The 23538-nt window shown below is 34.6% G+C and overlaps 4 protein-coding genes across 4 annotated transcripts; 2 read left to right on the top strand and 2 right to left on the bottom strand.

Annotated features, from left to right (window-relative positions):
• Positions 1-637: 637 nt before the first annotated feature.
• slc40a1 (solute carrier family 40 member 1) lies at positions 638-9487 on the bottom strand. Its single transcript, XM_051118851.1, has 8 exons — positions 9163-9487; positions 8978-9045; positions 7668-7827; positions 7426-7541; positions 6540-6666; positions 5563-5811; positions 3611-4231; positions 638-3399 (listed from the first exon to the last, which is right to left on the bottom strand). The coding sequence occupies exons 1-8, from the start codon at positions 9194-9196 to the stop codon at positions 3086-3088; spliced, it is 1689 nt and encodes a 562-aa protein (XP_050974808.1). The 5' UTR covers positions 9197-9487; the 3' UTR covers positions 638-3085.
• Positions 9488-16642: 7155 nt separating this feature from the next.
• On the top strand, positions 16643-18322 carry LOC127171181 (ASNSD1 upstream open reading frame protein-like). Its single transcript, XM_051119662.1, has 4 exons — positions 16643-16787; positions 16913-16966; positions 18010-18085; positions 18177-18322. The coding sequence occupies exons 1-4, from the start codon at positions 16710-16712 to the stop codon at positions 18215-18217; spliced, it is 249 nt and encodes an 82-aa protein (XP_050975619.1). The 5' UTR covers positions 16643-16709; the 3' UTR covers positions 18218-18322.
• Positions 18230-21214, top strand: asnsd1 (asparagine synthetase domain containing 1). Its single transcript, XM_051119659.1, has 3 exons — positions 18230-19627; positions 19701-19882; positions 20762-21214. The coding sequence occupies exons 1-3, from the start codon at positions 18230-18232 to the stop codon at positions 21006-21008; spliced, it is 1827 nt and encodes a 608-aa protein (XP_050975616.1). The 3' UTR covers positions 21009-21214.
• zgc:136439 (uncharacterized protein LOC678627 homolog) lies at positions 21036-23535 on the bottom strand. The gene is made up of 8 exons (XM_051119660.1): positions 23171-23535; positions 22953-23042; positions 22789-22868; positions 21860-21975; positions 21681-21778; positions 21512-21580; positions 21379-21437; positions 21036-21302 (listed from the first exon to the last, which is right to left on the bottom strand). Exons 1-8 carry the CDS (start codon positions 23360-23362, stop codon positions 21182-21184), a joined length of 825 nt encoding a protein of 274 aa, XP_050975617.1. The 5' UTR covers positions 23363-23535; the 3' UTR covers positions 21036-21181.
• Positions 23536-23538: the final 3 nt, after the last annotated feature.

Below are 23538 nucleotides of genomic sequence, written 5' to 3'. Positions count from 1 at the left end.
AACAATGTCAACCTCCGTGTATCAGAACTGCTTTCCAGGAAATGTATCAAAGGTCATGGTTATGTTTTTTTTAAAAACTGATACTGTACAGAAAGAATTGCTTGGGACGCAAGTTACTTCACGTGCGCATTTTTTTTTTTTTTTGAAACACTATGGAAAATATCTTATCTCGTACCAGTGTCTGGATTTCTAGCTCAAGCAAAGTCAAACTTCAGTTGAGCTTTGCTCCCACATCTGCTGCAGGTTTTACCTGTGTAATCAAATACATGCTAGCTTCAAATTTTTGCCTGATAAACATAATAGATATTTCTAGGTGTTGTTTCTAAAAACACAAAGTTGCATTCAAATTTCATCTCTAGACCCAGCAGATTGTCCTGATTTGCCACCCACCCGGAAGGGCAGGCGTTGTGTTGGTCACTGGCATATAATTAGGTCGTTCTTTGTCTTTGCTTCTCATGCAAGCCAACATGATCTTGGCTTTTAGTCAGTGCATTAACTAAAAAACCTGAAAGGGCCTTTTAGAGAAAATGACCAGCAAAACCTCCTGAGGAATTTGACCCCGTACTATTGCCGCTGGATGTGTTCCAGCTCCTGCCGTGTTAACGGTCGACCTTATTGCAATCACTCAAACATTGCATTTGGATACAAATCTGTTTATTTCAGTTGAAGTGAGATGCAGTACAAATCTTGAGTTGTATATTCCCCCACAGTGGAGTGTGTGTGAACCACAATCATTGCAAGTATGCCACACAACAGGAGTATGCTCTGATAAAAAATGTTTGTTCTTACATTACATTCAGTTGGGTTTTAAGTACTATTTATTGCAAAAGTGTTTCATTTTCATTATGTAATCAAGGGTAAGATCTGTGTGGTGTATATAGGAGGACAAAACTGAATTCAAATAAAACAAGTCAACACAAGAATATAAAAATATTTTACAGGTGTAAATAAGGCTTCACATTCACAGAAAGACAGACAGTATGCACTAAAGCAATTAAGTGTTTCATAACTGACACCGAGTTCATAAGGGCCTCATGATATAATGTAAAAAATGCTTATTTAACCAGTCTTGGCACCTGCGTTTGTAACCAGCTGCACTTCAAACCAGCCGTCCACACTGGACTCAATAATCCCTTCTCTGTTCTGTGCATATGGTGGATTCCCGCTGGTGTCCAACATCAATATTACACAACTATTAGAACATACTTCATATATATGTCAAGCCAGCTGTGGTTGTCAAAAGGATGTTAGTACCTGGCTTTTGTGGCTCAAGGCAGGTGTGTAATGTTTACTTCGTGTTGTGGAACATTTAGATTAGCATTTGATTTGAATGAAGGGAAAACTGAGGTGTGGCGTCACTTACAGGGCAGTAAAATCACGAGTGTTTGAGCTACACTACCAGTCAAAAGTTTCTGAAGAGTAAGAGTTTTAATAGATTTTGAAGAAGTCTCTTCTGCTCACCAAGCCTGCATTTATTTGATATGAAGTACAGCAAAAGTATTTTTACTGTTTAAAATGAAAACGTTTTCAATTTTAATATATATTAAAATGTAATTTATTACTGTTATCAAAGCTAAATTTAATTTAATAGAAATTATAGAATTTAATACTTACAAGGATGCTTTAAATTGATCAAAAGTGATGATAAAGACATTTATAATGTTACAAAAAATGTCTATATTAAATAAAATATTGTTCTTCTGAACATTCTATTTATCAAAGAAACCTGAAAAAATTCTACTCAGCTGTTTTCAACATAGTAATAATAATAAATTTGAGCACCAAATCGGAATATTAGAATGATTTCTAATGGTTCATGTGCCTGTAGTAATGCTAAAAATTCAGCTTTGAAATCACAGGAATAAATTACATTTTAAAATATATTAAAATAGAAAGCAGTTATTTTAAATAGTTAAAATATTTCAAAATTCTACTGTTTTTGCTGTACTGTGGATCAAATACATGCAGGCTTGGTGAGAAGAGACTTTTAAAAAAAAAAAAAAACATAAAAAATCTTTTTAAAAATTTTAAAAAACTTTTGACTGGTGGTGTAGTTCTAAAATCCCATTTTGTCACAATTTTGAAGTAGATATGAGAATCTTGTTCAAAAAAATATATATAAATTCCAAGTTTGACTGCTACTATTTTGTGCAAATATCGTAATACCTGAAGTGTCTTGTTGCGCTTAATTTGTAATGGATAAAGTGTAATCATGTAAAGTGCTTGCGTAACAATCTTTGCAAAAACAAAAATTATATGCTAAAATCACTTTCAAATCAAACAGGACAAAAATCTAGTGCTAAAAACTCAAGTTGCAATGGGGCAAGTGTATCAGGGCCTACATCTATTTGGAATGTTTAATGGCTGCAATTCCCTCACTTCCACAAAAGTGATAAAAAAAATCCACTTTGGTTATGTGTACAAACCATGTATGTCTGCATAGCTTTCCAGAAGGGTTATAATAACAATGTAGCACCACCGAAGCTAAGATACAGAATACTGACTACATGTATATAAATATATAAGCATTATATAAGCATACCTGAATGAATAACTAGCAAACTCCAAATAACTATTAAAGAGACTTTAACCATGACTTGCAAAAAGCATCAGGCGACAAGCATTACGAGACTACGCTATCTTAAGCAGGGCGCTTTGCAAAACTCACATACCTAGTCTGAAGGTTAACTACGACTATAAAGCTGAAAAACCAAGAAAATATGCAAAAGTAGAATAAATATGCTCATTTTTGCTTTGGAGCTGTTACAGAAGTACTTAAAGCATGTTTAACCCATAAGAACCATGTGTTTGTATGTTTCCCCCTACGATTAGTTCTCACATTTTTACAGCACCTTCAACAAAACATAATGCATGCTTTTTTGACATTTTTCTATTCTAAGCTACGCTAAGGAGATGCTCTTTTGTTAATTTAGTTAATGGCAACACTATATACTCAATGCATAAGCACAGCAAGCAGCAAAAGCATGCATGTTAGTAAAACGGAAGGAATTGGTTCCTGGCGATGCTCTCGAAGAGCACGGCATGCGATACTCTAGCAGAAATTGGCCTACGGTCTCTTTAAGAGTTACACGGAGTTGGGAAGTGAGGGAATATTGGGATCTGGCTTCTGCTCGGGTGAGCAGAACAGGAAGAGTCGACCCCGGAGGCTTTTGTAGGCAAACCTGAAATACATCATATGTCCCATAGCGACGAAGGAAACCGAGATGATCACGAGAAGGCCAAAGGCCTCAGGATTTGGTGCAAGGATGACCATGATGAAGTGTAGGAGATCGAGAAGATAGTTCATGGAGTTCTGGACACCGTTGATCACACCTCTCTCGGATTCAATCACATTCTCTTGGATTAGTTGGGTCACGGTCAAATCAAAGGACCAAAGACCTGAAAGCAATATAGGAAAATCAATTAAAACACATCCTGTCACACAGAAGAGCATCAGCACAATTATCACAAACATGACTGGTTGTTTTTGGTCTCAAAGGTTGGCTTTATAACTTTCAGGTGATATGGATATCATCATAATTTTCCTTTTAAAGATAATGGAAAATTAGGACTATTTCTATGGTTTCCTGTTGGTTGCTCATTTACTCACCGACTCTAGCAGCAATAACGCCGGCGAAAAGAAGACTGACAGACATGTAGGACTCCACTTGTGGGGCTTCCTCAAAAACAGTGGTGTTGGTCTCGATCTGTGGTTCAATTGTAGAAACAAGTGTAGGACTCTCACGCAGCGAGCCGCTGTCTCCAAACAGATGTTTTAAAACATCATCAAAGGGTGAGACGCTGAGATCGAAAGGGCTGCCGGGAGCGAAGACAGATGCCACGCAGAGCATGAGGCAAGACAGTTGGGTGACTCCAGCGATGAAGCCGGTTCTGATCAGGCCGCACTTCTTTCTGATCCAGGTGAAGGCCACTGTTCCACAGATTCCAGATACAGCTGAAGCTCCCATGAGGAGGCTGAGCACTGAGCCGTTCAGGCCTTGAGTGTATGCGTAGCCTGTGGTGATACAGTCGAAACCCAGAACGGTCATGTAGAGGAACGCCAGAGACATGCCAGCAAAGAAGATGGGCTGGTTGTAGTAGGCCACCCAGCCATCCTTAAAGGTGCGGATTGGTTCAGTCATTTGGTAGCAGCAACTGGTGTTCTTCTTCACCTCAGCGGTTTCATTCATCAGTTGGGAGCCTTCAACTGGATTTTCATTATTTCCAATCTCTGCAACAGTGAAAACCACAAATGTAAAATGAGTCATATATTATCATTTTCTTTTAGCAAATGATCAGTGAAAAGGTGCCTCATATGCACAAAACTTTTTGTCCATCTGAGATTTTTCTTTAAAATTAGTTTTTATTTTAAATCAGGCTCCTATGAAAATATCATTTGCAAATAAGGCATTTAAATACTAATTAATAACCTGTTTTTGTCATTAATGAAAAAATACTGAACCTAAAAACATACAAGCCTGATAAGAAAAAAAAATCTCAGAAGTCAAAAGTTTACATACACCTTGCACAATCTGCAAAATGGTACTTATTTTCCCAAATTCAGAGGGATCATACAAAATGCATGTTAAGGTTCAAATGCTCACTGATACGTCAGAAGGAAACACAATGCATTAAGAGTCGGGGGGTGAAAACTTTTGAATTTGAAGATTAAGGTTAATTTAACTTATTTTGTCTTCTGGGAAACATGCAAATATCTTCTGTAGCTTCTGAAAGGCAGTACTAAATGACAAAAAATATGATATTTAGGCAAAATAAGAAAAATGTACACATCTTTAATCTGTTCAAAAGTTTACACCCCTGGCTCTTTATCCATTGTTTTTCCTTCTGGAGCATCAATGAGCATTTGAACCTTCTGTAATAGTAATAACTGAGTCCCTCAGTTGTCCTCAGTGTGAAAAGATGGATCTCAAAACCATACAGTCATTGTTGGAATGGGTTCAAATACACAAAAATGCTATAAACCCAAAGAATTTGTGGGACCTGAAGGATTTTTCTGAAGAACAGCGGGCAGTTTAACCATTCAGGACAAACAAGGGACAACTATCACAAAATATAAAACAGCTGTGGATCATTCAGGTAACAACACAGTATTTAATATCAAGCGTATGTAAACTTTTAAACTGGTAATTTTTATTCAACTACTATTTTCTCTTGTGGACTACATGTAAACATCTTTATGTGAAATATCTTATTCAGGTCAGTACTAAATTAAAAAATCACATGCATTTTGTATGATCCCTCGTATTTTGGTAAAATAACATTTTGCAGATTCTGCAAGGTGTATGTAAACTTTTTGACTTCAACTGTATAGAAGTTAGTAATATGGTTAGAAGGTTGAGCTTGACAAGTGCAGTGAACACTACAGTTTGAGTAACTTATTGATCAAATGGATTATTCGCTTCCAGGGTGTCACAATTTTAAGGAATGTACATTTTTTTGTAATGGGAGAAAACCAATAGTTAACAGGGTTGCGCGCAAAGTAGGGCAGGTGAAAATCAGTGTTTTAAGGCAGACCAAAAGAATCCGGCTGGAATTACAAACCTTTTTGTACGTTGAGATGCTTCAGCTCTTGATCATCAGCTTCCTTCTGTCCTGCCTTGAAGGCAAGTGCTGGAGTCTTCTGATAAACTTTCCAAAGCAGGAAGTACTCCATGCACATGGAGAACAGGTTCCAGCCCGAGATAAAACCACAGCCGATGAAATGGGATCCAAATGCCATGATCTGGCCGACAAGCATTGGAGCCAGAATGTTGGTTAACTGGTCGATTATTCTTACAGTTGCATTCATATCTAACAAAACAGAAACATAGAAAACAAAGGGAGTATAATTGTTAACAACTGATATATTCTGATCTCTTATGCTTACCAAGGCAGTAATATTGTGAAATATTATCCCAATTTTAAATAATAACTTTCTATTTTAATATATTTTCAAATGAATTGTATTCCTGTGATTCCTTTTTCCCAATACTCCAGTCTTAAGTGTCGCATGATCCTTCAGAAATTATGCTAATATGCTGGTTTGGTACTCAGGAAACATTTCTTATTATTATCAATGTTGAAAACAGTTGTGCTGCTAATTTTCAGGGATTTACTGAAGGTTACTGGGTTCACTAGGTACATTGATGGGTTTGAAATGAGAGTCATAAATACTGACAGCTGATCTAAGCACTCCGTAAAGATAAGATGATTGATGGAGTTGTAATGTACTTTATGAGTTTTCCGTAACTAGGTGAAGTAAGTTTTATAGACAATACAATGATCGAAAAGTATGTGTAAAATCAAAAATTATATACAAAATCAATTTACTAAACTATATTAGTTTTCAGTTTCACAATAACAGGCATATTGGTCAAAATAAAGACAATTTTTCTGTTGTCAAATGTGATGTGTTTACCACCATGAGACTAGTTGGTTAAAATTTATTTGAAATTTTGTTTTTGTTTTAGATTTGTACTGTAATGTAATGAAGTAATGAAGTAATGAAGGTTGAAGAAAGTAAAACACGGGGTCCTGACCTGCCAATTTGCTCCGATCATCTCCAGCCACAACCACAACCCAGTCCCTCTGGATGGTGATGGACATAGCTGTGCTGGCCAGGTTAGCGATGTTAGCAATGGTGATGACCATAATGTAGCATGTAGTCTGCAATGACAAAGAACATGTAATTAAATATGTAATTATACATCACTGTGTCTAAAATAGCAGCAAATATTGTTATTTGTTGTTAGTCTACTGGCATAAAAAGCTTGACTTGATTTTCAGGAACAATCCAGAGCAAAAAAAAAATGGTCCATTGAACAAGCCCCATTTTATCTGCTGTATGGGTTCTCGACCTCAGTGACAATGGGACAAACAGCAGGTTTTGTTTGTTATTATATGTAAAGTTAAAGCTTTCCAGCCCTTTAACAGACTCAAAGGACTAATATTGCGCAAGCAACATGCTTTCTGCTCACATGACCACCCTAGATTCTGCTGACACCACGTCACCGTTTTGTTATCAAGGTGTCATGTTTCAGTTGCATGAACTTAAGTTGAGTCCATGCAGAATATAGAAAAAAGCTGCATGTTTTAGATGACATTACCTCCTATATAAGTTAGAAATTATTAAGAAGCTTGGAATAACTTAATATCTTGTTATAAGGATATTATCAGCCACTGCCGGCTATGAGGAAAAACTTGTTTTCAAATGTTTTAAACAGCGAGGCAAATTCAGAGTGAAACTATTTGCATAAAAATGGAGCAAGAAACTTCTACTCTTGGAAATGAAGACTTTCTTTATTAGTACATGAATTTAGATCAGTTCTGCATGCTTTTGCAGAACTATTTACACATTCCGCAAGTACTGATGAATAGTGCCAAAGTTTTACTAGGAAGCAAACTCACGCCTTTTTAAATACTCACCAGCAACCATCCGTTGTACAAGGTAGAAAGCTGTTCTTTAAAGTGGAAAACGGCCATCAGAAGGACACCACAGAGAATGACAGAAGTGTTCTGAACAACCAAAGACGTCTGCGCCACTGAAATTGAGAAAGAAATCCAGAATAATTGTCATAATGAAATGAGAACTGATGCACGCTTTTAGTAATCTGTCAGGTTGCACAATAAATCTGCATGCTCTGTGGTTGAAGCTTTGCCATATTTACCTTTCAGTCTGGGGTTTTTGTCCACCCAGTCACCAATAATAGCGCCCAGTAAGAGGACGGACCCCGCAACCACCAGTCCATACACGGCTGTCAGGAGTAAACTATTGCCATACAGCTCCACCAAAAACACAGCCACAGCAAAATTCCACATTCGATCCCCCTGTAACATTGCAACAACACAATGATCATCAGTTAAAATCACTTCGTGACTGAAATATCACTACAGTGTTATGAAGTTCATGCAAAGGAATTAGTTGTCTTAAATATTTGGCAGCTTATATGAGACCCTGGTCCACAAAAGCAGTCTTAAGTAGCATGGAGATATTTGTAGCAATAGCCAATGATACATTGTATGGGTCAAAACGATCAAAATAAAATTTTTGATTTGTAATACACATTGCCAAGAAACTTTAAAAGCAATTTTCTCAATATTTAGATTTTTTTTTCCACCCTTAGATTCCAGATATTGGTCAAATACGCCATCCTAACAAGCCATACATCAATGGAAAGCTTATTTATTCAGCTTTCAGATGATGTATAAATCTCAATTTCAAAAAATTGACCCTTATGACTGGTTTTGTGGTCCAGGGTCACATATTGGCTGTTATAGATCAACATATTTATATAAGACAACATAAAAATAAAGAATGCATAATGCACACAATAATCTGTGTATTTTATATATATGTATATATATATATATTAAGAGTGCATTTGCCAAAACAGATAACTTTTTTATAATTTTATTTTCAAAAATAATGTTTTTATGATGTTATCACATTTTTATTGTGTTAGCTGCACTTTTTAGTCATTTTTTTACCTAATTAAAAAACCCAACAATTTCATTGAGATTAATAGGAATGCACAATGAAAAGAAAACAATTAACTCTTCATATATATATATATATATATATATATATATATATATACACAAACACATACTGATCTCTAATAATAATAATCTCTTTATAGTATCATAGATAAATAACTTAAGTTATGGATTTGGGTTATTACAAATTTGTGCACGAAATATTGTAATAAAGCTTTTATACAAAAAAAAAAAAGTTTTAAGTCAAAAACCTCTGCAAACCCTTTAGTTATCTTAAAATTTAGGAAAAAAAATGTATCTATCTTTTTTCTTCCTCTTTGTATGTAAAATATAAAATATAAATACAATGTAATAAAGTTATAATAAAAAGTAATAACATATATACGATATCTACAAATAAACAGGTGCAAATAATCAGTGTTGTTGTGACTGACGCATTAAAAGAAGCAGCATGTCAAACACAGATCCTAAAGAGACTTACCCATGTTGACAGGGCATGTCCGAGGTAAATGAGGAATTTCGCAGACTTGAAGAATTCGCGAACTCTTTCTGAAGGGACAGAAATTCATGCGCAAGGTTATTTATTGTTTCCGTCAAGCGCAAAGCGCACTTCTCACGGTCGCCTATCACAGATCCTACTGGTAAACATATTCGTAAAACACTTACCGCAGCAAGATTTTTTAGATGCAGCGCTGTCCATTGTGCGTCAAAATCGATTGTATTTGTTCGGTTGTATTTGTCAGGATATTAATTCCTTTGTATGTTTCGGGTTCAACGCGAAAAGTAAATCCTCGATGCAAATAATTCCTGCGCAAAAAACACGAATATTTCCCTTCTCTCCTCTCCAAACTTAGCTATCACTGTAGCTGAAGTTGGAGAGAAATAACCTCTTCTAGAACGACTAAATGTGTAAAAACATATAATTCCCGAAAGGGCCAGACCCGCGCTCACGGCTGCAGCCGAGCACCGTGTTTACCACACAGCCCCTCGGTCACACTGCTGCTTAATATACAGCGAAAATAGACTCCGCCCAGGGAGAGAGAACCAGGGTTTTCGTGATATTTAATAACACGAGCTTGTCTAACAAGGTCAAACTCATAAATTCTAATCAACTAGGTGAATCTGCAAAATACAGCTGAGATAAAAAATATAAATATACCTAAATATAAAGTCTATAGATATTATTATAGGGCAGATGTGTTTATTTAATCCCCTTTTAAATTGTTTTTGAATTCTATCCGTCAAAGTAAAACGTAATACTATCATATTTGACATTTGCAATAGCTGTTCATTAAGTAAACAAACTGAAACCACAATAGCATACATTATTAAAAGCTAGTGGGGCATGTTGTCACAAAATGTAAACATGTTCAGTCTTGTCCACCATTACTATTGAGTAATAATGGTGGAAATGCTTAATCAATTTTTTTTTTTTTTTTTTTCTTTTTTTTTCTGCAGTGTCTGAGGTGTGACAACTAGCCCCAGACTATATATCATATCATAACTACTTTTTTGTGCATTTCAAATTACATACACTATCTGTCAAAAGTTTTTGGACAGTGTTTTTTTTTTTTTTTTTAATGTTTTTAAAGAAGTCTCTTCTGCTCACCAAGCCTGCATTTATTTGATCCAAAATACAGCAAAAACAGTAACATTTTGAAATATTTTTACTATTTAAAATAACTTTTTTCTATTTGAATATATTTTAAAATGCAATTTATTCTTGTGATTTCAAAGCTGAATTTTTAGCATCACTACTCCAGTCACATGATCCTTCAGAAATCATTCTAATATTCTGATTTGCTGGCCAAAAAACATTATTATTATTATTATTATTATTGTAATTATTATTATGTTGAAATCAGCTGATTGTAGCATTATAAATTTGTTTGATTAATTTAAATGATTTTTGCTAAATAGAAATATTAATTTCTATAATCCCCCCCCCCCACAAATAAATAAATAAATAAATGCAGATAAATAAATAAATGATACTGACTCCAAACTTGTGAAAAATGTTACTAAAGCTTTTAAATTATAAATGCTGATATTTGGATCTTTCTATTCATCAAATAATCCTAAAAAAATGCACTTAACTACTTTAAATATTGATAGTAATAATTATAAAATGTTTTATGAACAGTAAATCAGCATATTAGAATGATTTATGAAGCATCACGTGGCACTGATGACTAGATGCTGAAAATGTAGCTTTGATCAGGAATAAATTACATTTTAAAACATATTCAAATAGAAAACAAGTATTTTATATAGCAAAAATATTTCAAAATTTTACTGTTTTTGCTGTAGCCTACTTTGGATGAAATAAATGCAGGCTTGGTGAGCAGAATAGATTTCTTTAAAAACATAAAAATCTTACTGTTCAAAAACTTTTGACTGGTAGTGTATAGATAGATAGATAGACAGACAGATAGATATATAGATAGATATATAGATAGATAGATAGATAGATAGATAGATAGATAGACAGATGTGTTTGATTTTATTTTCAACATTCACAATCAGCTCTTGAACAGTTTTCTTTCTCGCTTTACTCAGTTGCACTTTGGATCACTGACAGCTATTTCCCAACAGCTTGGCAGTGAATGGCTCTTCAATGGTATCCAGACTTATTTTATTCAGTACTTACGGTCACTACTAACACACAACAGTTTAACATAATGTGAAATCAAAAACACCCAAAATCTACAGTTATCAAAAAGCTATGTATGTCCAGGAATACGGTTTTGCCTTCTGCTTTCAGTCTGAAGGAAAGTTGCTTTATTGCACACTCACTTCTCCAACACATTTATTGCCAAACCATGTACGTGCAACTACCAAAATGTGCAATTCAGTAATTAATTTATGAAGTAAGTTCTAGCCTCAGTGGATGTTCTTCATTTAACATATATGCAGAAGTGCACAGCATGTTTTTCTTATCTATTTAATCTTCATATTTTGAGACATGATAATTTTTAAAAAGTGAAGTAATGCTTTGCTCTGTTTGGTTATGTAATAACATGATGCAATGATGTCACATTTATTCACAAAACAAACACAGAGGATTGTGCCGTTATAGCTTTTTGTTAGTCATTCTTATATTTTCTTGCTGCAGCATTTGCACGGAATGACAGAGCAACATCTAAAACTGGTTGCAGAGTTGATTTAAAAGTCTGACGATTAGGACCCATCCCATTCACAGAAGGCTCAAAGCTGAGTCATGCTGCACACACAACCATCCAATCCACAGAAATTTGAGACATGGAACCACATTGCTCAGGTCAGTGACTTGGCATTGTTCTCTATCACTCTGTTGGTGTCATAACATGACGATGAACTTTACACCTTGCTTGTTCATATCCTTTTTATGTCATTTAATCACATAACATCAATAAATAATTTGACACAGTGACTTTATCAAAATATTACACAGCAACAATGTGTTTTAATGGTTTTCAGGGTGATAAACACATATTTGTGGTCTGTATCTAGGTTAAATTCAGCAAACTGAATTAAATTTGGTTTTCTCTGACCTGGCAAGTCAATAGAGGAACTTTTCCAACATATTTAGTAACACTGGATATTGACAGTTTTCATCTGATAAGGATCCAAACTTTACACAGGTGTCTAGAATCAATACAAGAGTTCTCTTAGTGCCATGACCATGACTGAATCTAAACAAACTAGTGTGTTTCTGATATTAGCACAAGTAAACACTGTCCATGTGACACTGTCCATTTAACACTTAAGCCTTTCATGGGTGACCACACATTTCAACAGAAGTGTACAGCACAGGGGCTAATGCACAATCAACAGGACCACAAACACAAACACTGTAATTCAGTAAATGCAGGTTTTCAGTGTCATGAATGAGGTTAGAAGTTTACAAAACCGAAGAATGGGATCTGACTGGTATTAAAAATAGGTATGATTACAAAAACCAATGGATTCTATGTTTAGAGCAACAGACAACAGATTAAAAAGACTTCCAGGTGCTTGCTTTTAATACTGGAATAATTAAGTACACGTCTGTGCACTTGCAATGACTCAAATCTTAAAATATAGTCTGTCTGTACTATGCATCAGACAAGTTTTGATCAGACATTAGGGATTTTTTGTTTGTTTGTTTTCTGGTTCCACAAAACAAGCTAAAAATATTTATTTGTATTCTTGGAATTTTTCTAAAGAATGAAGATGAATGATAAAAGTTGAAGATAAAAAAAAAAGATAAAAAATATATATGTAGTGGCACATAGAAGGGTCTCTTTAGGGAGACCAAATGTCACTGTTTTTTTTTTTTTTTTTTTTTTTTGGTATATTGTCCCTGGAAATGTCCCCGTTTTCTATTTATTTTATATAAAAAAACCTGGGAAAACACTGCAACTTATCTAAACAGCGTGAAAGTACACCCTGATATGTATTAAAAGAAATGATCAATTAAACACAAAATGAGCCTAAAATGCAAAATGAAAAGCCCAGTAGTAAAGATCCTCTTCCAAAAAAAAAAAATTAAAAATAAATAAATAAATAAAAATGAGGCAATAAATAATGACTGTATACAGTATATTTCATGTTTATTTTATTTATTTTTACTTTTTTCTCATCTGAGTATTCGTTTCATTTCATCTGTTTCATTGTGCAGTGGTTGCTATTTACTATTTTTCATAGTGTAATTTTTGATGAATTGTATAAAAATTACTTAGGTTCAGTAAAACCTGCAAACATCATAGTATTAATGAAAATAATAGTATATGTGACCCTGGATCACAAAACCTTTCATTAAGTAGCATGGGTATATTTGTAGCAGTAGACAACAATGCATTGAATAGGTAAAAATTATTGATTTTTTTTTTTTTAGGATAATGTTGGGATATTATGATAATGTTGTTCCATGAGGATATTTTGTACATTTCTTACCATAAATATATCAAAACGTAATTTTTGAATAGTAATATGCATTGCTAAAAGCTTTATTTGGACAACTGTAAAGGCGATTTTCTGAATATTTGTAATTTTTTTCACCCTCAGATTCCAGATTTTCAAATAGTTGTTTCTCAGCCAAATATTGTCCTATCTCAACAAACCATACATCAAACATTTACCCTTGTTGACTGGTTTTGTGGTCCAGGGTCACATATGCAACCCACAATAGTATATGCAACCCACAACAAGAAGTGAGATTTCATTAATATTTGACTACTGATCTAGGAAATCTCTCTGGTTTACCTTTCAGAAATCTGGTCACCTTAGTCTGTTTACTCACCAAAATATCTTTTACTTATTTAGCAGGTACTGAAAGTTTGTTGATTTGACTATTCATGGTTGTTGGGTGTTGCTGCACTGTAAAATCTAATTAGTTGGGCTTACTTAAAAAAAGCATGCAAACCGATTGCCTTAAAAAAACTAAGTAAAGTGAAATAGGAATAGTATATTGTACTGACAAATGCTTAGTATAGTTTACTTACACGGGAGTTCTAGTAACTAAAAAAGAACTGTAGGGGGTACTTGATCCTTTACTTTAGACTTACTTTAGACTTAGTATAGCTACTCACTGACTCCCAGAGTGCATTGCGGCATGAATAAATTATGCAATTGCTTTGTTTTACTGTTGTTGTTTTTATTTGCTAATTTTATTTACTGTTTTGTGTCAGTAGTAGCACAACAAAAAAAAGAAAAGAAAATAATAAAATAGTTATTGTTACAATTAATAAAAATAAATAAAATTGAATTGTTACCATTGTTGTGATTCACGTGCTGAATGTTAAAGTCTCACTTTGACTAGAGCACATTACCACAAATATCAAAGGATTGTCTTACTTTAATTAAGTTTCTCAAGGTGTTTATGATGAACATTGAAATTGTTAAAGATCATTTATAAATATATTAAAAAACATTAGCTAATTAATTAAGTTATTAATTAAGAAAAATGAGTGGATTACCTTCTAAAAGTAATCTACTTACTATTTTTCTTCCCTTGAAATCAAAAATTATGATTTCATGTTGCATTGCTGCATCAAGAGAAAAAATTTTATAACAAGATAAAGTTCCAAGTGCCCAACCAAAGGGAACATCACTATAATCACTATAATGGTAAGTAAAAAACAACGACAAAACCCCCCACATTTTACGAAAATCAACATCAATTTATGAAGTCAGCTTATATGATGTTCTACCAAATATTTCAGTTGTATTGAAACAACATTCAAGATGACTTTGGGAAATGAGTGAATATAACTAGTGAAAAAAAATTGCAGATTAAAAATTGCCCCACCTCAAAAACTTTTCTTTTCTTCTTCTTCTGTTTTTATTTTGCAAATTAGCAACATATTAGTGCACTGCTGCCTCTCACTGGTTTATTAATGTCATTGGTTCCTTTGTGGCTACTTGAATATTTTTCTAAGTAGTAAGTAAATTGTTTTACTTGCCTTGAAAGTAGATGTAACTTGCTAAAACCTAGTAAATATAGCATCTAAGTAAAGATAACTAATTATATCTAAGTAAGGTAAACTATTGGATTTTACAGTGTGGAGAAAAATTGCAAAAGGCTTCATTGTACCATAAATACCGCTTGAATCCGTTGGATTCAATGCATTTTTTGAGTAAGACAGTAAAAGCCAGTCAGCTTTGACTAAACTTATTACCACTCATGGTTAAAATGCAAACAATGTGCTTTGACAGGTTTTGAGCAAAACTCTCCAGTTACAGGGCAACAAAAATATTTGGATAAGTAAGTATCATGTACACTAAGAGTTATGATATCATATTATTTGTTTAACCCCCTCCCTCAAGTATGGTTGGATATCAGATAGGATCGGATAATATCAGCTGTTTTGGTTATGGAAAAAACTCTAAGAGTTGGTTGCTGTCCTACACTGTAAAAAAATAAAAAAACACAATTTGTTGAGTAAGCTTAAAATAATTTGTTACCCTGCTGCCTTAAAATTTTAAGTTCAGTCAACTAAAATAAGTTTAGTCAAGTTGAAATGTTAAGCTGGACTAAGTAACAACTTAGATATTTGTGTTTGCTAAACTTAACACATGGGTAAGTAACCCAGCTGCCTTAAAATGTTAAGTTGATTCAACTCAAATATCTAAGTTGTCACTTAGTATAATTTAACATTTCAAGTTGAATAAACTTTTTTTTAATTTGAGTTGAACTTAAAATTTTAAGCCAGCCAGGTAACAAATTATTTTAAGTTGACTCAACAAATTGTTTTTTACAGTGTAGGTGTAAAATATTCTAAAATCTGTTCTGATGTATAATGCAATATATTGACCAGTATCAATACATGTATTTATACATTTCAGGAATGTGTTACAAAACCTTTTGTTATCACAAGCAATGACCTCATGGGTCTGGATTCAGGATTTAGGATTGTGGCTGTTGGCTATTTAGTGTTGTGGGGAAAAAAATCAAAAGACTTCTTTGTACACTAAACACTACCTGTACACAATGGATTCAACATTTTTACAGTAAGACAGTAAAAATCCTGTCAGCTTAAACTATTTTTTTTTCTTGAAGGTTAAAATGCAAACAATAAGCTTTGTAATGTTTTGTGCAAAACTATCCAGTTACAGTGCAAAAAAATATTTGGATAGGTTTTGGAAAAGATGTTGTGTAAACCAAGAGTAACATCATGTTAATTATTATTTTTATTAACCTGCACGATATAATCACCCCCAGTATCAGATATCAGCTCTATACAGGCATCAACTTGTACTTGGCAAGTTATTACATGAATTAATGTTTTGTCCTATACATATGGTAGGAAATCAGATAGTATGGTAACAGATTATATAATTTGTAGACAGATATCAGCTGTTTAGTTCATGATTGTTCAATATTGTGAAGCTGTAATTGTTGACAATATACGGACAATTTATATCATATTTTTCAAGACACATAACTAGTATTTAAACCATTAGCTTATTCAGTCTCTCATACTTATTCATTTCATACTTATTCATATTCCACATTTATTTGTTAAAATGCTCCAGTCTTTTGTTGATATCTTCAATTCCCTGTTGCCATTACCTTTAAAGAGTTTAATAACGTAACGCATTATTGTGTTGGGTAATAATTTCGTAAACACTACGTGACGTACTTTTAAAGCGTCGCAGTCTGCTCTCCCTCATACGTCATTCGTGTTCGACGAACGAGCCACTTGCATGTGGAAATGTTTCCTTAAACATCCGAAGCGTTTTGGTAAAAAATGTCCTCTAAAAACAGCCAGCGAACGGAACCTGGAGCTCAAGAAGAGCGCGCACAAAAAGAGGAGCTGAACAATAAGGTTTCTTATCAAAAATACGTTGCATAGCATATATAATGTCTTCATCATAACTTAATGTAAATAAGTACGTGGTGGTGTTTTATGTTTTTATTCTGTGTTTACAAACCTTTACGATTTATTCACAGATAAAAGAGCAAAAGATTGTTGTTGACGAGTTGAGCAATTTGAAGAAAAACAGGGTATGTTTGTCGTCTTGTTATATTAATTATTATGTTATATGAGTCAATTACGTTTGGAGTAGCAGATGCTTTCACATTATAGATGACAAAAACAAACTGCAGTTTACACAGGTCTGTAGAAGGACATATATAATTAAAAAAACTTTAAACTAAAACCTGTAATAGTATAATCAATAATCTTAGAAATCAGTATTTCCAATTATTTTGAAGTCTCTTTATTTTGAAAGCAGGAGAATATTCTTGTCACTGCTTCGTAATGTTTTAAGACATCTTTCCAATTAGAAAATGTGATAAAATGAGTAAATAAGTGAAAATAAAATTTAACCATTACTTATGTAGGAACAGTAAATTATAGACATGTGACCTTGGGACACAAAACCAGTCACCGGTCATTTTTTTGATCAACTGATCAATTTTTTGAAATTGAGATTTACACATCATAAATAGGCTTTCTGAATAAATAAGCTTTTCATTGGTTTATGGTTTGTTAGGATAGGACAATATTTGGTTGAGATGATACAACCGTTTAAATATCTGGAATCTGAGGGTGCAAAAAAATCAAAATAAGTGACAAGTTTTAAGTTGTCCAAATGAAGTTCCTATTAATGCATATTACTCATCAAAAATTAAATATATTTATGGTAGGAAAATTTACAAGATATCTTCATGCAACATGATCTTTACTTAATATCCTAATGATTTTTGGCGTAAAAGAAAAAAAAAAAGATAATTTTGACCTATACAGTGTATTTGCTATTGCTACAAATATACCCATGCTATATAAGACTGGTTTTGTGGTCCAGAGTCACATATAATCTATTGCTATTTTCCAAAACACTGTAATTCAGATAATACAATTTTATAGAATAATGCTTTTATTTCACATGTAATAACATGCAAGAGATATCAACATGTACCTCAAGGTCACAAGATGAAGAGGATAGGGCTCAGTTTCATTGTTGAAGAATTACGACCCATATTTGTAGACTATATCAATTTGCTAGTATATGCATGTTCTGGTACTCATAAACTTATTTTTACAGAGAGTGTACACTCAGCAACCCAACAGCAATATATTCTTCCTGGCAGACAAAGAAGAGACCCTTAGTGCTTGCAAAAGTAAGTTTAATAAATAATGAATCATAGATGACAAATAATTATTGTGCCATTTGAGTGCTTCCTAATACAGCCATCATCATGTCTTTTACAGAAGATCTGGATAACATGAGAAAAGAATATCAAGATATATAGTGCCTTGAGATCATGTGTGGGATCTGCTGTGTGGTCAGTTTGACCACACCGCATGATCGACTGGAAAAGCATGTCTATGAAAATCTCAAACACAGAGGGCCCAACTCTAGCTCTAACATTACAGAAACGGTCTCAAACTGCAGTCTCCTTTTCTCTGCACATGTGCTTCACATGAGAGGTTGCCTAACACCTCAGCCTCTTCAAGATGACAATGGAAACATGCTTCTCTGGAATGGAGAGGTATTTGGTGGTCTGAGTGTAAAGCATGAAGAAAATGACACAGAAGTTGTTCTCCGTCACCTTTCAAAGGCGCAGAGCACCTCAGATGTGGTATCTTTACTATCACAACTCAAAGGACCCTGGGCCTTTATCTATTACCAAAAAGTAGAGCACTGTATCTGGTTTGGAAGAGACTTTTTTGGAAGAAGAAGCCTGCTTTGGAAATTCAACCCTGAAAGTGCATCTTTCACACTTTCATCAGTTGCTTCCCAACCAGCGGATAATATTCAGTCCCATTGGCAGGAAGTACCACCTAGTGGAGTGTACAGGTTTGACCTAACAGACTCTCCACCTCTAGGGACATTTATATTTGAACTTTATCCGTGGGTTTTCCACAGTGACGAAGAGCCGAATGAAAGCCCGGAATTGAAATGCGAAGGTCTTCCCAGATCTGTCTCTGTAAACATAAATAGCTCTGGACTTTACCTGACCTCCCCTATTTGTCCAATGAACACATCCATTTCATCACTTACAACTGAACAAGATCAGAATGTCTCCCAAATCACTGTTGAAAATCTGAAAGAACTCCTAACAAACTCTAAAAAGAAAGCAATGGTTAGCGCGCTCATTGACGTTCTAAGCGAGGCAGTCCGTAAGAGAGTACAGTACCTACCAGCTCAAGATGACATGGCGATCCCCAATCATGCAAAAGCTGATATTGGCGTTCTTTTCTCTGGGGGAATTGATTCAATGATTTTAGCTGCCCTTGCTGATAAGCACATCCCTGCAGACAAACCCATTGACCTACTTAATGTTGCTTTCAAAATCCAAGAAATAAAAGTGCCTCCTAAGTCTTTGAAGAAAGGGAAAAATAAGAAGAAAGACAGTGATCCTGATAAAACACAATCGGATCAGCGGAGCTTTAACTGCTTTGATGTGCCAGACAGAATAACTGGTAGAGCTGGTCTGCAAGAGCTAAAAAACCTCAATCCGAAGCGCAAGTGGAACTTTATTGAAATTAATGTAACTCAAGAGGAGCTTAAAGAAATGCGACAGAAACGCATCTGTCATTTGGTACACCCTTTGGACACTGTTCTGGATGACAGCCTTGGATGTGCCGTCTGGTTTGCTGCCAGAGGAATTGGCGTCATAAATGATGGCATTAAAGAGCTTTATACTTCAGAAGCAAAGGTTTGCACTTGAATTATGTCTTTCTGAAAACTTCCTAGGTCACACTGTATAAAATTATAATTTCTTCTCGCAGGTGGTTTTGACTGGCATTGGAGCAGATGAACAGCTGGCGGGATACTCCAGACACAGGGTGAGGTATAAGAACTCAGGACTGGAAGGACTCGTCAAAGAGCTGGCTATGGAACTAGGACGAATATCCTCAAGAAATCTTGGAAGGGATGACCGAATCATTGGGGATCATGGAAAAGAGGCCAGGCAAGAATTACACTTTGCAGCTCAAGGAATATTTAAATTCCCCTTGACTTTTTGGCTTTTAGTATGAATATGTTAGACTTAAGGTTATGTATAAGCTAGTGTGCTCCAAAACAATGACAAAATTCACATTTACAAGATCCATTACATTCAAAATACAAGATACAAGCATTTAAAAACTATAAGCATTCAAAACTTACAGTCTCTAACTTGAGCCAATATGGATTAATGATTTTGATGACATCACCCTGCACTTCAGCTTCTTGTCAAACTTTCTGTCCAATGAAATGCTCTCTAGAATCCATAGAGTCCCACCCCCTACACTATAAATAGACACTGAAGCTGCAGCTGAAATCGGTTACTTGTTTAGAGAATTTGTATTTTCTGTACGGTGAATGGGCACTATATAGGGGGTAAGGAATGATATAAAAATACTTTTTTTACGCCGGTATAAAAATGCTTTTCGTTGATGCGAAAGAAGTCTGGGTTTGCGCTATCATGCTAACCGCCAGAATCATATATGTGAACCAGCGCATTGGATCCATTTGAACACATTGGATCCATTTGAATTCTACACAGAATGCTATATTTTTTTTGCAATATGGATGAGATTGTGGCTATCGCACACTGTCAAATGCAGCTTTACCAAGTTCAACGGCTCTGGCCTAAACTAATATAAACAAAACGCTATTGCCTATTTAAAAAAAGGGGGTGGATTGATGTTTTGCCTTTTCTTCCTGTTTCAGTTGAAATTACGTCAACAAACAGAATAACGCAGTGTGTTTCAAAGCACTTCTCTGGACCTTTAAGATTAAAGGACCTATTTAACAAAATTTAAATGCTATAGTATTGTTCATAATGCATATATTTCTTTTATATCAGATTCCCGTACTTGGATGAAGATGTAGTCAGTTTCCTTAACAGACTACCTGTGTCGGAGAAGGCTGACTTGTCTCTACCTAGAGGAGTTGGAGAAAAGCTGTTACTGAGGTTAGCAGCTATTGAGTTGGGATTGGGACTCTCTGCTCTCTTGCCTAAGAGAGCCATGCAGTTTGGCTCCAGAATCGCCAAGTTAGAGGACAACCATGAGAAAGCTTCGGATAAGTGCAAAAGGCTTGTGACCACCTAATTTAATATTCTGACAATTGTGTACTGGTTCTGTTCTTTTAAATTAGAATATACTCCTTAAATGATTGGTTTGGGGCATTGGGAATGAGTACAATTAACCCATTTATTGGCAATAACTCAGAAGATACAATGAAACTAAAATTGATAGTCGGTTTTATTCTGATTGTCATTGTACTACATTAAATAAATAGATGGATTTTGAAGTTGGTCCTTGAAGTATTTGTCACATTCTATGTATGATGGAAGATTTCCAACATCAAATCGACCAGATATCCTGTGCACGTACACAGGCCTCCTAAAATAAACAAAGAGTTATTAATGTCATTGAATGTGAAATAAACACAATGCCTTGTTAAATGCACATAAGTAACCTTAATATGAGCCATGAAAGAAAGGTCCCTGGTGCGTCCCGCTCTTCAATGGGTGCATTCTGCATGTTAAAGAGTTAGAATAATTAAACATAACAAGATAGATAACAGCTAAATAAATATAGATAAACTGTACCTTCTTCTCATTGAGAAAAATGTCCAAAAGAGGTAGTGAGGTTCTTGAAAACAAGTAAAAGCAAGGACACTGCAAATCAAGGAAAACATTTTAAAATATTGACTCTAATAATAAGGACAAATACTACTGAAATGTCATCCTGTATCATGCAATACAAAAGAAAACATACTGCATTACGTGAACTTGTTTCACTCAAAAGAGGTTTTTCCTTCATACACTGTACTTTAAGGTCCTCATCCAACTCCAGAATACCATACTTGGATGTTTCTGAAGGTGGAAATGACATAAGAATGGTTTTAAAAATTACAGACTATGTTTAGCAAAGCTAAAAAATATTGTTTTGCTTACCCTCATCCTTGCATTGGTATGAAAGCACTAAGTTGCTCTCTTTGTCTTTATTTTGCACTTCAAAGAACCTCTCGGTGAATTTCTTCAGGCTGAAATCCTCTTTGAATAAAGTATCTCTGCAAAATGAAAAATACGCTTTTTTTTCTCATTTTAAAGGCATTTCAAACTTTTCCCTGGAGTGCATTATTTACAGTTGAAGTCAAAAGTTTACATATACCTTGTAGAGTCTGCAAAATGTTCATTATTTTACCAAAATAAGAGAAGTCATACAAAATGCATGTTATTTTTATTTAGTACTGACCTGATAAGATATGTCACATAAAATGTGTTTACATATAGTCCACAAGATAAAATAAGTTGAATTTATAAAAATGACCCTGTTCAAAAGTTTACATACATTTTTAATACTGCATCGTGTTTCCTTCTGAAGCATCAGTGAGCGTTTGAACCTTCTGTAATAGTTGCATATGAGTCTCTCAGTTGTCCTCAGGGTGAAAAGATGGATCTCAAAAACATACAGTCATTGTTGGAAAGGGTTCAAATACACAAAAATGATAAAAACCCACAGAATTTGTGGGGCCTGAGATTTTTCTGAAGAACAGGGGGCAGTTTAACTGTTCAGGGCAAACAAGGGGCTCATGAACAACTATTACAAAAAAAAACTGCTGTGGCTCATTCAGGTAACAACAGTATTATGAATCAAGTGTATGTAAACTTTTGAACAGGGTCATTTTTATAAATGTATCTATTATTTTCTCTTGTGGACTATGTAAACGTCTTCTAAATATCTTATTCAGGTCAGTACTAAATTAAAAATAACATGCACTTTGTTTGATCACTCCTGTTTTGGTAAAATAATTAACATTTTGCAGATTCTGCAAGGTGTATGTAAACTTTTGATTTTAACTGTAATCTGAGGCTGGTTATACCCTCCGATAACTAGTAAGTTGTCATCCACAGCACACAACTTAACCGTCAGCTGAAGACAGGCAACAGCACCATGTCTGTCCTGCAGAAATAAGTAAAAGGGGTTAAAAACTTTATCTTTTTCATACGCAAATTGCTCCATTCCATGATGCTCAGCTCAGCTCACCTCATTTCTTCTTGTACCATCATTTATGATTTTAACATTGGGGAATTCCTGAGCCCACTGCTGGAATGCTTCATGGTAAAGATCATTTGTCTGTTCAATAGATGCAGTTAATACAATTAATTGTTTTGTGCATAATCTTGCAAGTTAAACACTATGACTGTAAAAGCTCAATATGGTCATATTTTTTAAAGAACTAAATATTTTTATTAAACACTCACAACCACATAAACTGTGTCCACACATCCTGTTTTGGTCAGTGCCTGAACCCAGTGTGAGATAAGTTCACATGGACCGACCGGAAGCAGCGGCTTTGCAATGCCTCTCAGATGCTTGAAACTTCCAGTAGTATCATTCTCGATATCCCTTTGCAGTCTTGTTCCATATCCTGCGGCTAAAATAACAGCTTTCATTGTCAGCTGAAAATAAAAGTGACAACAGCTCTTATCAGCATGTGATTTTAAATAAGTAGCCAAAACCGTAAAGTTTCACACGCTCGCAGAGTTTCGCCAGAAACGTTTTTTGGCCAAAGGTTGCTGTATGTTGTTCAGTCAGGCCCACACATGCGCAGTACTTTCCACAACGTTTT

Source organism: Labeo rohita, chromosome 9 (assembly GCF_022985175.1).
Source record: "Labeo rohita strain BAU-BD-2019 chromosome 9, IGBB_LRoh.1.0, whole genome shotgun sequence".
Classification (NCBI taxonomy): domain Eukaryota; kingdom Metazoa; phylum Chordata; class Actinopteri; order Cypriniformes; family Cyprinidae; genus Labeo; species Labeo rohita.
The sequence above is the reverse complement of the archived record's forward strand: the minus strand, read 5'-3'. Positions and strand labels throughout refer to the sequence as shown.